This window comes from Parambassis ranga, chromosome 22 (genome assembly GCF_900634625.1).
Source record: "Parambassis ranga chromosome 22, fParRan2.1, whole genome shotgun sequence".
Taxonomy (NCBI): Eukaryota; Metazoa; Chordata; class Actinopteri; family Ambassidae; genus Parambassis; species Parambassis ranga.
This window is the reverse complement of record NC_041042.1, coordinates 17491050-17505380: the sequence shown is the minus strand read 5'-3', so window position 1 is coordinate 17505380 and position 14331 is coordinate 17491050. Positions and strand designations below refer to the sequence as shown.

General features: G+C 44.4%; 1 protein-coding gene across 4 annotated transcripts in view; it reads left to right on the top strand.

Annotated features, from left to right (window-relative positions):
- LOC114427064 (disheveled-associated activator of morphogenesis 2-like) overlaps positions 1-14331 on the top strand; it is a 74142-nt gene that overhangs the window by 16989 nt on the left and 42822 nt on the right. For 2 of the 4 annotated variants that reach the window (XM_028394812.1, XM_028394813.1), the window contains exon 1: positions 11608-11775. In XM_028394812.1, coding sequence (XP_028250613.1) covers positions 11608-11775 — 168 coding nt within the window. Of the gene's footprint in view, positions 1-462; positions 700-11489; positions 11776-14331 lie in introns of those variants that run through there. The other 2 variants (XM_028394811.1, XM_028394810.1) reach the window with 2 other exon arrangements.

Below are 14331 nucleotides of genomic sequence, written 5' to 3'. Positions count from 1 at the left end.
GTGGGCGTGTGCACTTTTATGCATGTGTTAGCGATGAGAAGACGCAACAGGAAAAGGGCTTTTCTTTGGGCGGTGTGTGATATCCCTCCATCCACAATCTGCTCAGGGAGGGAATGCATTGGGTGGAGATAGGATTGTGGGCAGTGATGGGAAGCACAGGCTGCCAAGGGTCATTTCCTTTCATCTTGCCCTCTCACAATAGGAACACACACACACATACATGCATGCATATCGAACATACGTGCTTTTACACTCATAGAAAATCCATCTAACTGACATCCACATGGAGGCTGTCATATGCTCGAGCTGGAATCCAGAAATGGGGAGGGGAGCAGAGGGCAGGGGAGATGTGTGATCCACAGACAGAGAGAGAGAGAGGAGAGAGAGAGAGAGAGAGAGAGAGAGGGAGGGCGGGAGAGAATGAGAGAGAGACTGGGGACAATGTCAACAGCTCCCAGCACAGTCAGCTGAAATCCAGAGCTCGCCTCAGAAGCACACAAAACGCAGCGGCTTCGGTCAAACTCAGCACAGGCATGGAATTTAACCACGAAGCTCACACTCCAAAAGGCACAAAGAGTTGGCTGCAGGAATGATTTAATTTTTTCTTTTAACCCTGCTTTTGTGGAGAAGCTTTTTTTTTCTTTGCTAAAGACGTGACATAGGGACAGTTAATCTCTTAGCGCAGCCTGTCTGAAGTAGGTAAGTATCAGATACTCGATCTTGATACTGATACTTGTAACCCTTCCCGGTCATTGTGAGTAATACAGTGTAGTACTGCTCACCCACTAGGAGGCTGCATGCACAGGCTACAGATTAAATGTGTTTGTCCATGCACCATCCCACTGCTAAATCCAGCCAGGGAAACATGGACTACTGCAGCCAGTAAAATAAACATTAAGACAGTAGAAAGCTAAGAAAAGAAGAAGCTGATGGGTAGGAAGGCCTCCGGCCTCCCTTTTGATAAAGTTTCCACATTCTGTGCTGTTGTGTTTGGAGTGATGGACAATATTTTACAGTTCTTTTTCCACTACAGTGGCTTTATAGGTCATAAACAGCAGCAAATGCTGGGTTATGAAACGTACATGGTCTTCATGTTTGGGCTCTTTCTCCTGGTGCTGACAGAATGTCTTGCTGAGCCCCCATCTGTGCTGGTGCATTGTATAAGCAAGGCTTTTGGCATACTGGTGGTAGTCTTGGATTCAGTTTAAGCTGAGATTCTTGTGAGAGCTGTTTCACTTCATGCATGATTTGGGGTTCACTATTATTACTGCTGTGGAGAAGATTGATGTCCACATTTGGTTTAGTAGAAGTTGTCATGTGATGCCTATTACTCCACATGAAGTCAGGCATTTCAGAAATGGAAGGAGGATGGGACAGTGTCATATGTAGTGGGTACGGACCTATTTCGGGTCCTAGACGAGGGCTGATCACACATGTTCATCAATCACACTTCCAGCCCTTTGGTGCTAGTACCGGCCTGGCAGCCAGACATTCCACATCTCCTTCTAGCAAGCACAGTATTAAACTAGAGGCTGGAGAGTATATTTAATAAACTATCCTGCCCTCAAGGGAAGCCAGAACCCTGTGACACTTCAGACCAACATAAACACCCTGTCTTAATCTCCCAACTTTCTCATTGGGAAATTTGTAAAGCCTCCTTTCCCCTGTGGAAGCCTTGCTTGTCCTGGCTGAGAGGCTGTCAACTTAGCTGTAAATCCTTCACGTGTGTCAAAAGCTCAGTGATGAAAGTTTATGGGTGAGCCTTCCAAATTTCCACCTATGAAATTGATTAGGGATGCCTGCTACCTAGGCTTATAGTTTATCTATTCCAAACAGCATGTGTGAGCATTTCACTAGAGAGCAAGCTTATGTAGGAGATGATGGCAATATGAAAAAGCATGAGACAAACATTATTCCTGCAACATTTAAGTAATTACTTTCTTTGAGTGGCTAACGTTTGAAGGTTGATGAACCAGAGGCAAAACTCATTTCAGCAGTTAAAGGGCCATGTGTGTTTTCTTTGATGTCTTTTTACATTGTGAACAAGATAGTATCCATTTCCACCACATTAAAGGGTTACTCTCCAGTCTGCTGGAAATCCTCCTACATTCACGTGCACCAGGGGGCAAGCAGAGTGACATCATTAAAAGATTCATCATGTTGGGAGGGCATTAACGAAAGTTCTGGACTCACACATAGCGCACATACATACCCACTGCTTCTGCTGCTGCCGTCAGCGCTCTCAGGGCTTTTCATATTTTATCGACCATTACGGATGCATGAACTGCTCTCTCAGGATTAGAGGGAGTGCAAAGGAGAGTTAGTAAAGTGACGGCCGGCTTTTTATCGCTGCGGCCCTGCTGTTGACTGGTGGTTCAATGGTCTGCTCATTAGGATTGGGACTGAGAGAAAAGGAGATGAAGGCTGTAAAGCTGCTTAAATTCAACTATCTGATCTTTTGCATGGGATCATCTTCATGTTGTATTTACAGCCGAGTAGTTACAGTAGGGAGGGACAAAAGTCCCCTCTCTCTCCTTCATTGGAAGTCCCCACACCATGTGTGTCAAATGGCACTATTGTATTTGTGCCAGTGACACACTTTCTGGGGCTTATGATGTGTAAGCATATCTCCTCTTTACAGTGCTTCAATTCAGTGCAGTATTACCGCAGGCTATTTTAAAAAACGCTGGTCACTTCAGAGGGCTCTCCCTATCTGGCTGGCTATAACTGTCCCCGAAGAGCATTCCAGACATTACCCAGAAGCCCTCTGTCCTCTATGTTGCAGCTGTTGACCTTTCACCGAAGCATGAGCAGGAGCTATTCAGACTGTGGTGCAAAGAATGAGAAGTCAAACAATGGCAAGGTGATGTATGCACATCTTCTGAGAACTGCTGAGCTAACCAGGGTTAGCACAAGTGTGGTGTTCCGCCACTTAGAAAAACTGGATCTTGTCAAACATCTGTATTATTTGGATGAGCGCGCTGGCCCAATGCTTGTTCCCTCAATAAAGACAAGACTCTGGGGTGTTTGAGAACATGGAGTCTCTGGGAAATCCGGCATCCTTTCCCTCTTGAGAGTCATGGTAACCAGCTCTGAGGTTGTACTTGTGCCAGTTTTTTCCCCTCCACATATAATAATAACATGTCTTTAGTTAGACGGGGAGCTTGTGACTCTGGCGCGTTCCTCCCAGATGAAATAAGAAAGTGATTTGACACGGCAGGACAGCGCTTTGGGGTTCAAGGAAAAGGGATGCCAAGTATTGGATTTCATTTTGAGCCCTGTTTAATATGTGGGAATGTTGGGGCCTGTGGAATGTTGCGTGGCCGACTTTCTTCTCATTCCCATTATTAATAGCATAGTCATCCCAGTGATCCAGTCTATTTGATGAGCAGAGATGTACCCTGTTGGCCAGTGCAGAACTGGGTCAACACCGCTTCTGTTCGTCTCTCTCCGTGATATCCAGCCTGAGCCAACATTAACATCTGCATTGTTAGAATCCCACGCAACAAGTGGCTGACGGACTTTCCTTGTGCAACACGTGGATGACCTTTAGAATGCACTCTTGAGTGAGGTGGAACAGCAATGTCTTTGGTCTGCACCCATCCTTCTGTATGGGTTCTTTTTTCAGCTCGTGTCTGTGGTTCGTGGCTTCTATGAAGGCGTTTATAATGTTTATAATAATTTGCTTCAAAATGCAACTGTGCATGGTTGGGTGCTCAGGAGGGGAGTTTGATCAAAGGAACAAACTGTCTCTAAAGTGGTAACAACCCCCTGGTACTTCATGTGGTCTGCGCTATTATGAATGTTCCTTAAATCAGGAAATGGCATTTTTTAATGAATCAAACTAAATGAAATGGCTATTAATGACATCCCTGGAGGATCGGAAAAATCTCTCCCTCCTTCTCTTTTTTCCAGTGGTTTAGTACAGACATTTCCTTTTAATGGGTGAGCTGGGTTACTGTACCTCATGGCCTTGTTAAAACCAACAGCGCTTATATGTTTGTTTTCAATAAGGCTATGAGCCAATAAGACCTCTGAGAATTCCCATATGTTGGCCCATGAGTTGCCGATTTATGATATGATATTGAAAGATGGTGTAAATCTAGATTCCTGGATGGCAGTGGAATGATGGGTATAAATGGCAATGTGGGTATCAGAGCAGTTTAAACAGCTTGTAGAGAGAGATGCAACTGCTACTTTCATTTCCCGTATTGTGCAAACTTGAGGCAGATGCATATAATTACACCATCCCTCCATTGGCTGTCTAACAAGAGCTGTTTGTAAACAAAAGAAAATGAAAAATGTCTCTCTGTCTAAATTACATTTGCCTTGGAGACTGTCTGGAAATATTTAAGCAACACCATTAACCGCAAGCGATTAAAGTAATTAATAATAATTGTGGCAATTTAAGTGGAGGCAATTAAGCTTTTCCTCCTTATGTATAGTTCTTGTTCTATACTGTATGGCAGCCCGATACAAATGACTCAGCCACACCTTCTTAATATTGTTCTCTTGTTATTGTTTAATGTTAGGCACTTATGAAACCCTTATGTGCTCAAAGGCCATTGTCATGTTTCAGAAGTATTGTGTCAGGTTTTGCCACTGACTCGGATGGTCTTGTCCCAGACTATGTCCTGGCGACACAGCTCCCAGTCCAACAGCTGAATAACTTTTCAGCTGCCGTTTCCCCCTTGCAGCTTCCTCTATCTGATTTCAAGGCTGAAAGGAAGTGATTGAGGGAGAACATAAGCAAAGGAGGAATGAGTGAGAAGAGTAGAGGGGTGAAGGAAAGGGTGGGCTCCTGATCTCCTGATTCTGTTTTCCTGGAAGATGCACGTAGGCATAGGGCACAGATAACCCATAGCATTTAGACCCTTGGTGGGCTTTTGTGGATAGAGCCTTTAATGTCTTGGCATTTAACATGTATCTTGCATTAGCTTGTTTGCCATGCTAAGCAGAGAGGCCAAAAATAGTTCTGCATGTTGTCATGGCTAAAAATACCTGTCCCCTTGAAGATTAAATGAGCTGCAGTGCTGCAACCCAGAGATCCATCTCTCTGTACCCTGTCAGGCCCCCCACAGAATTGTCCAAAGCTAATCACCTGGCCCATTGTCTACGTCCACACATGAGAAAACTACTCGGTGTACAGCCTCTCATGAAAGCACCAGGCCCTCTAACATGAATGTGGGCTTTCAGAACAAGAGCAGGAATGCAGCGCACGCAAATGTGCCGTGAAATAATGGCAGTTCCTCCACTGTCAGGTCTGGTCATTCGTTACATGAGGCTGTAGTTCACTGCTAACCATGACGATCTGTGCAAGAGTAGCTGGGTGATGTCATGCCTTAGGAATTCATGTCACAGTGAGTGTGGTGGACCCTAATGTAGAGTCATTTGTGACATTATTTTGGTCACAGGCAAATCTTGTCCATTAGTCTAGCCAGTTGCTTCACATCAATCACATATCTTCATTTCTTTCTATAAATTTGACCACCCATGCTGCTAAATCTTATTTAATTGCGGAAGTGATGCACAAATAGGAAGACTTTAATCTTGGTTGTGAGAAAGAACAAACAGTGTGTTTGTATATGTGTGCCTATGTTGTGGTGGTGTGTGGTTTACATGGCTGTATGTTGCTCTAATTGTACTCATTTGTACTATAGTGTGGCTGGGAAAGATGTGCGGTGCTTACATGGCCTCCCTGAGGCAGATACATGGCTGTGTGTGGGCCTCAGAGCCGATGGGATCCATGTGAAAAAGAATTTTCGGTGTCCCAGGTGACTTGGCTTGCAGCCAGTGGTTTTTGTAGTGGTGGGGGTGGGGTTGGAATTGAAGGGTTAGGTCCATTAGTCATTGAGCAGACAGGCAGACAGTAGAAAAGGAAGACAGGACACACTGGAGAGGGCATGTCTGGGGCAACAACACCCCAAAGAGTGGCATGGCTTCAATGGATTCAATCGCTGGGGTGAATAGCAACTTCATGTCAAATTAATGAGTGCTAGTAGTTCACTTCCACGTCAAAGGACACATGCAATTTGCACATACCAATACTAAACCATGACTACTCTACAAATATGTGGACATACAGACGTACCGACACAACACAAGTAAGACCTTGTTGTCTGTGTTTACCCTCATTTCTCCTCTTTGTGGACAATGTTATCTTTGCAGCAATGCACAAGGGCCTCCAGCATTCACTTGAACACTTTCAGGCGCAGTATGATGCAGTTTGGAGCGGCACCTCAAAATTTCCCGATATGTTGGGGGAAAGTAACTGGTTTGGTGCAGCCTCTGCAGCGATGCAGTTGCTCTACAATGCCTTAGAAGGAAAAAGGAAGCTAAGCAATTTGGAAGAGCTCTTGATGTACCAGACCCCATAGGGTTAGTGGTCTAATTCTCCAAGATCAAGTGGGAAGATTGGTTCCAGGAAAAGCTCAGGGTAGAACTGCTGCCCCACTACACACATATATGAGCCAGAGGGGTACCTGATAATGATGTCCCCTGGGCATCTCTTTAGAGGTCTACTAGGCATAGCCAGCTGGGTGAAGGACCTAAGACTAACCCAGGGCTTACTTGAAGGATTATATCTCCCAGCTGGTTTAGGATCCCTTGGGAATCCCCTAGGAAGAGCAGTAGGAAAGCTGGCTTGGGCATCATGTTGCATCATGCTACTGTGAGAATCAATCTGGACAATAGAAAATAGACACTGAGCAGGGAAGGTTACAGGGAGGTGTTATAGGTGTCACCACATCATGAAAGAGCATTATCGTTGACGGTTGCACACCGAACCCTTGCCATCTGCATGATGCCACTTTCCTAATCTTCACAGAATCTTGACATCTTGCTCCTGTCTGTGCCAGTGTGGCACTGCTCCCCCATTTCTGGTAACGGGATCTTACGTAAGCTTGCATGTGCCCTCCTCCTCCTCCTCATCCATGGCCCAGCACCCCTGAGGAATGGTCCTCATTTGTGGGACCTAGAAACAATGTGTGCAAAAAGTGTGTGCCACAGACTTGCTTCTGATCTTTTATTCAGTGCCTCTTTAAAGTATGGTGTCTTTCATTTCTGCTTGCCTATTATTGTTTCCACCCATTTTATTGTGACTTTGTTTTTCCTCTTATGCTAGAGTACCCTTGACTTCCAATTTAACAATGGTTGATGAGGGCTGTTCTTTAGTGGTAAAGTAAGGTGTATGTAGATGTAGATGTAGTGTGATGATGGAAAGAACGGTATGAAAATGAAGGAGAAGGTGCAGGAGCCTGCTTCTGTTGTTTAATTAGGAAGAAGGGCAACATGTGAAGACTGAAACACAGAGATTTTTTGAGTATGTTTTGTCAGGGACTTGATTTCTGTCTGAGCGCTGTTTTGTGTGGCAGATGCTGGGGGAGAGAATTGAAATTATGCAGGCACAGATGTTTGAGCGACTGATCTCTGCATGTACCTCTTCTTCACTCTGTAGCCTGCACACAAACTTGCACACACACACACACACACCAGCAGCAGCAGCAGCAGCGGCAGCAGCCTGTCTCTCCTCACTGCCACCCCCTCCTCCTCCACTGACCTACTTCCCGGTGCTTCGGATGAAGCGATGAGGTAGTGGGCTGAATGAGAAGTGGCAGCAGTATCTCCCTTACTCCCTGCCTCCCTCATCTCCTTCTCATCTCTCTCCCTCTGCTCTGCAGACCCTTTAAATACAGAGCGGCCAACAGGCTTCTGTCTCAGGGTTCTCGGTGTGTGAGTATGCAAATCCTGCATGTGCTTACATCCGAATCTTGAGTGGGTGTGTCTGAATTTTGAAACGTGATTGTATGGCTCTTGCACACACATCGCAGAGGCTCATAATATTAACAGAATATCTGTCATACTTTCTACTTGCTGTGTATGTGTGTGTGAAAGATATTCTATTTTTACACAATCTTAAAGCTTTAACACTTTCAGTGATGGACCAAAATACATGTTTAGGTTATGAAAATGTGACACAAACAGAAATAATAAACAAATAGTTTGAGAAACTAAGCATAAAGACAGAAACAGCTTGTCTGCCTATCCTCGCAGAAAAAAATGTATATTTGCATTTATATGTTCTAAGTAGGCATGCTCAGTGCAACCAGCTTTCTAGCTTGCAAATCTCCATAAATCCTATATTTCTATATTTAGAGGTTTAACATACATTTGATTCTTTTGCAGATTGAGTGATTCAAAACCTCCATTGCTTACTAAGCTATGTAAAGCATTTCTTCATCTCTGTCTCTTAGGACAATATACATGTATTTAGAGGGCAGAGGTACTGTAAAGCAGCTTCTCAGAAAAGCAAAGCATTGTGAAGGAAAGAATAGAGAAGTAGATAGTAGGGATTAAAGAAGGAAAGAGTGGTGAGCAGTGGCAAGGAAACATGACAGATGTTACTGTCAGAGGGGGGGCTGATGGAGAGAAATGTCACTCTATTCAGTCTGAAAAAGAGGAATAATAGGAGATGACAGTGGCAGAGGGACGGAGTGAGGATATAAAAAGCTGGGAGATGAGAGGGGCTTTCAGGTCACATATGGCAGCGGACATGGTCGATTTGTATTGTGTTTGTGTGCTGACTCCTCCATACAGAGAGTCCTAAAGGTTACACAAATAATCTTGTCCAGATTCTCGGTTCCCTATATTTTCCAGTATAAACAATACTTACTGTTTTCTCAGTGTAACCTATATAATGTATGTTTTTGGATTCCTTGGTCTGATTTCCCTGGGCATAGGCTGGAAGCAGGCCAGCAGAACTGGTGTTGAGTGAGAACTGGCTGCACGTGGGGCTCAGTGGGAGAGTGAAGATAGATACAGACACACACAGAGAGACACTGGACAGGAGGTTTAAGTTGTGTATTCTGCTGAAGGGCTTTAAAACCCCCGTAGAGCGGCCTCTTTTCCATTAGACTCCACCAGCTGTCCACAGCAACGATAACTAACTCACCACCATAAAGATTTGGCACAGGCTCATACTAATATCTTATGGCAATAAAAACGATGAAGCACTGTCACTGTTAATAGTCCGAGGCAGAGCTGTTTCAAGTGTAAATGTATGGAAAGAATCTCCATGATTTATCTCCCTGAAGTGGGCTTTTTAAATTCTGTCGTCTTACTGTTGTAAAGGGCTGTTCTGTTTCCTTTTCCCTACTCACTCACCACAGTGAATACTCCAAACCCATATAGCAGTACACCCATGCAATTTAGGTCAGCATTCCATCACCATATCTGGCTTGATACAAAGTTAATGTAATGTGTCTACATCAGCTACTTGAAAATCTGCTTTCATATTATTCTTAATGGGCCTAAGAATGTTGACTTCAACAGTCTTTAATTTTCACAGCCTTCACCTATTAAAGGTTCAATTATAGGCATTATAGACATCATTCAACAATTACCCAGCATGATGATCTGCTGGATGAGCTGCATACTGTCTGCTCGAGGTAGGCCTTGAGTCCCTCTTGCCTAATGCCAGTGAGTGGATATTGTAAATGGCATGTCATTTTCTACACTAGCCTACAAACAATCTCTTTTAATTCATCCATTTCTAGTTCCTATTTATTTAGAGCTTTAGCCACAAAAACTGCAGCAATACTTCTTCCTGTCTTATAGGCACAGTCCTGGGGTAGCTGGTTAGCATCCTAGCATCACCATGATCATGATTAAATGTAATTTTGATGAAAGTGCCATTACCAATTTGCAGTGTCAGTCAAAGGCAACAGGATTAGGAATGGGATTTACATAGTGTGAATACAACCCTACAGTTGATTTTTGTCCTAGAGTTACATAGGCCAGTCCTGGCCTGATGGGGAGTTTTCGGGAATTGTCACCTTGGTATAACACCCTCATGTGGGTGCAGTATCATATGTACCGTTCACATATACAAGATGCCACACATGGTATAAGTAACGCTCAGGACACTGATGCAATGACTTTGAAACAGCTTCCATATTTGAAGATTATTATACAGAGTAATTTAAAATGCAGCACTCCTCAGAAGACAAGCCCACTGGTGGTTGCACAAGCATTTCTATTTTCACCAAACCAAAGCAAATTTTGGTTGCTTTTTATTTAAAATAGCCCCCAGTTCATTTGTAGCCATGCACGTCTCTCTCCCTGCCTTGTGAGGGATGGCAGATTCAAGGAGGCGGAAAAAGCAAAAAAGAGCAAAAGACGAAAAAGGCAAAATGGAAATGTGGTGTTTTCTCTGTTCATTTTCTCCCCTTTAAGCTCCTGTCATGGGCCCAGCGCATTCATAAAGAATTTACCATCCGGCTAATTTTAGACGGCGCAGTGAGAACGCCTATGCAGAATGCATGTGAGAGAGAGTGATGGCGCGGAGTCGTGCTCAGTCAAGATATAGTAGATTGTGGCCGCTTGTGAAGTCATAAAGTTTCACTGCCATATTAAACAGATGGGTGCAGGTTTGAGCCATTACTTAATGTTGTTAGGTTATGTACAAATATAAAAAGGCTGGTTAGTTCCTTATTGTATTTCACACAAGTGGCTCCAAAATTGATTTTCTGGTCAAATATATCTGCGTGTCCAAGGTATTTGCATAACAGTCCTGAGGTCCATTCATTCACAAATGCAGTAAACTGTTGCATAAAGACGAGCTTTGGCAACTGTGGGAGTTGTTGTGGGTGTTTGCTCGCATTGTGTCGATGTGTGTGGGGGTCTGATAGGACATAATATAGTGTAAGGAGTGTATTATTCATACAGTGAAGACCACCCATATCCTTTTTGTAGCATTGAGGAAATCCTCCAGGGTGTCTTAGCCCTATTCAGTCCCAGGCTCATGTTGTAGTGGTTGTCATTCACTGTCTATGTGTATGCATACACATAGTTTGTGTCTGGAGGGAGGGTACTGCTGGGGCAGCTCTCAGTGCAAGTCTTCACAAACAACTTGCACGTTGCACATCCACCATTGTACTGCATGGACAAGCGGGTGCTTTGTTGGGGTGTAGGAGCAGGCAATGTCAAGATGAGGATATGATGGCAGCTCCTGCTACCACACAGCAAGAATGTCTCCACCCTGGCACATGTTCTTATATAGACACAATAAAGGGAGGACAAAATAAGGAGAGAAAGATTGGGTGGAGTATGTATCAATGCATTTCTAGTACTTTGATTTGCAGTTTCTGTAGGTGGCATTAAGTTAATCCTTTATTAGGCCCCCTACAGGAGAAATTCACCATTCAATGGTTTGTTTGCCTGTGGTGGCTGTTGCTACTCGTATGTCTTCCTGTATTTATTCCAAACAAACCAAGGGAACTGGAAACATAAATTGCTTCACTTCCTGTGCACTACAAATAATTTCTTTCCGAGGAAACATCAACCAGGCACAGGGTGTGTAGACCAGTATGAGACCTCCATGAACCGAGGCCAAATGTTGACTGGAAATAGATTGTGGAAACTGCCTGTCAGAATGTGTTTGATACACAACATGTTCGGTAACCTTTCTCCATCTCTCTTATCTCTTCCAGATCATGCCCCCTAGATAGCAGCCTCGTCCTCCTCTCCACTCCCCCTCCCTAACCCCTCAGGCCCCCTCTTCCTCTACCTTCCTGGTCCACCACTGCCACCTGTGTCACCGCGGCCATCATGCCCCCCAGGAAGAGGACGCGGCCGGGCCTGGGCTTCCTCTGCTGCTTCGGGAGCACCGAGCCACCGGAGATCAACCTGAAGGACAGCGTGCCGTTGCAGCTGTTGGAGTTCAGCGCCCCCATGCCCCCTGCCGAGGAGCTGCATGCACGTTTCTCCGAACTGGTGGTGAGTATTTTATCAAATTGTAAGAGTGATTGCAGTGGAGCCACACTATTAGCCGGGCATTTTGTTCACTGATTGCAAGTACATGTTTGATTTTAGCAGTTTCAATTTCATTGGAAAGTCTGCACCTAATAATTCCTGTAAGGTTGGGACACACATTTTCAAAATGATGATAATTCCTGGATTTGTGTGTTTGCTTTGATGCCGTGCAGCCTGAATGTTTTAGTTTACATGTTGCTCATTATCTCAAAAGAGACAGGAATTGGAAGAGAATCTTGCAGAGATTGTGCTTTAGCCTCCACTGTCCACAAACTCAGAATCTTATCCTCTCTGATACACACAGCCCACCCTTTCTCTGCAGTCCTCATCATGTGCACAAATTGTTGTTGGTCTGTAACGGTGCCAGACTGGGGATAGCGGTGCTGACATGTGCCCATGGTGTGGAGAGGGGATCAGGGCACAGCTGTCAAAATGGAGAGAGTGATGTGGATTTCAGCTGCCATGCAGACGGGCTCTGGCTTTGCTGGAAGAACAGGGCTTTGCTGTTTCTGTCTCTTTGTCTTGGTCTGTCTCCTTCTCAGAACGTCTGTCATTCTTCCTTCAGCCTCAGATTTCCTGCTTCTGTCTCTGTGTGTTGAGCAGCATGGCTACAGGACTGCTCCTGGCAGTGTTGAGTCTTTGGGAACACTAAACTCCACTGCCTGCAGGATATATCACTCCACTGTCAAATTCATTTCAAGAGATTAAGTGAAATTCCATTTATGATAGGAAATTATTCACTGTTATCAAGGCAGATGTTTTCCCAATGGTGGCTCTTTTTTTCAGCTAACTGACCAGATTTGACCCTAAATTTGTAGCTTGGGCTCCTTGTATAATCATGGGTAATGCGCAAGCTATTAGTAGCCGAAGCATATTTATTGGCTTGATTGAAGAAAATGTAAAGTTAAGATTGTAGCAATCAAGGCATTAATTGCCTCAATCTGCATTCACAGAGTGGAGTGACCCATTGCCCTCACAGCTGTATCATAAGTAAAGCTCTGGAGGATCAACAGGTTGCTATCTGACACACTTGATGCCTTACATGGCCTTACATGACTTGAAGAAAACGGGATAAAATAAAAACATGCCCGTCATATGGGAGCGCTTAGCCAAATCACGGCAGTCCTCATGGTTGAGAGGACTGAATGACCCACAGCTTATTTTGGGGTAAATATTCGAGCTTACGCTGAAGCAGACACATGATGCATGAGCTGAAGTGGAAGCAGAGCAGAAGGATCCGTCCCTGATTTTAGAAGCGTGCAGCTTTTCAACCCAGGGGAGAGAGAGGATTTAGGTTTTTCTCATGGAATACAGGCCCGTCCACATGTTGTGAATACATTATTCTTAAGACGGTGTCATTCATAGGTGTGAATGTTTTGTCTTTGGGTTAATCTCTGTGTCTTCCAACCTTGAATGCAGCACTTAGAAAGTCAAACCCATTACTTGAAAGCTTGAAAGTGATGTTCCAGATAGATGATCACTCAACCTGTGACAGTTTAATTCATGTCTGCTTAGACTGGATGACCAACCTGACTCTACCTAACAACGGTCATCTGGACAAGCTATTGGTTGTCTACATCTGTTTTACTGATCCTGCCGCAGGCATGCTGACACAGATTTGACCAGTCGTCCAAAAATCTACACAACCAGACCGCTAGGAGACAGTCATCCTGGACTCGCTGCTTTGCAGAGACATGATGAGGGGAGGCAAGAAGCTTTACTACAGGGGAGGAAATAAAAAAACATAAAGAATAACATAACACAGTGTGTTTCCATGGCAACGGGAGACAGGGATTATTGTTATGAAAGCCTTTCCAGAGGAGGAGAATGAGACTCAGCGGAGACTGTAGAGTGGGAGCGACATATCTGGGCCAAACGGAGGAGTAAACCACCTCCATGTGTGTCTTCACATCTATAATGGGGTCTTCTACTGTGTCTGGAGACTGCACAGTGCACACTCAGCTTACACTGTTAGAACTTAAGCTGACACTGTGGAGAAACGGACGAGATTTGCTATTTCACAGAATTTCAAATGGAGTCAGAATGTGATGTGTATGTCCTCTTGTGGAATAGGTTACTATGGTGATGAACTCACATGTACAGTGTTTTAATCATTGTCCTTGTCAAAAGACATAACTTACCAGATCCACACTTTCCACACCTGCTGCAACAAGCTTCACCAAACTCTTGCTTTATTTAGATTGCAGGTGCATGGAATTAGAAACGTAGCAGAGATGACATATCGTCCACGGTCTGAAGCTCACAAAACTAATATTGCAGAGCAAGCATGTGTGTGAGCCATCCTTGGTTCTCTTGAGTAAACCTTGGCCTGCTAAATGCAAAAGAACTCCTCCTGGCGAAGAGCAGATCTGCTTCCAAAGCTGTATGAAAGCATCCACAAAACCATGCAAATGGACCTGGAAGCAATCGCCACTGATTTGGACACGAGACCACATCAAAGGGACTAATAGATCACAAACTACAGATTTGCAGCTGGCTGCAGTATTTCTTGATTGCAAA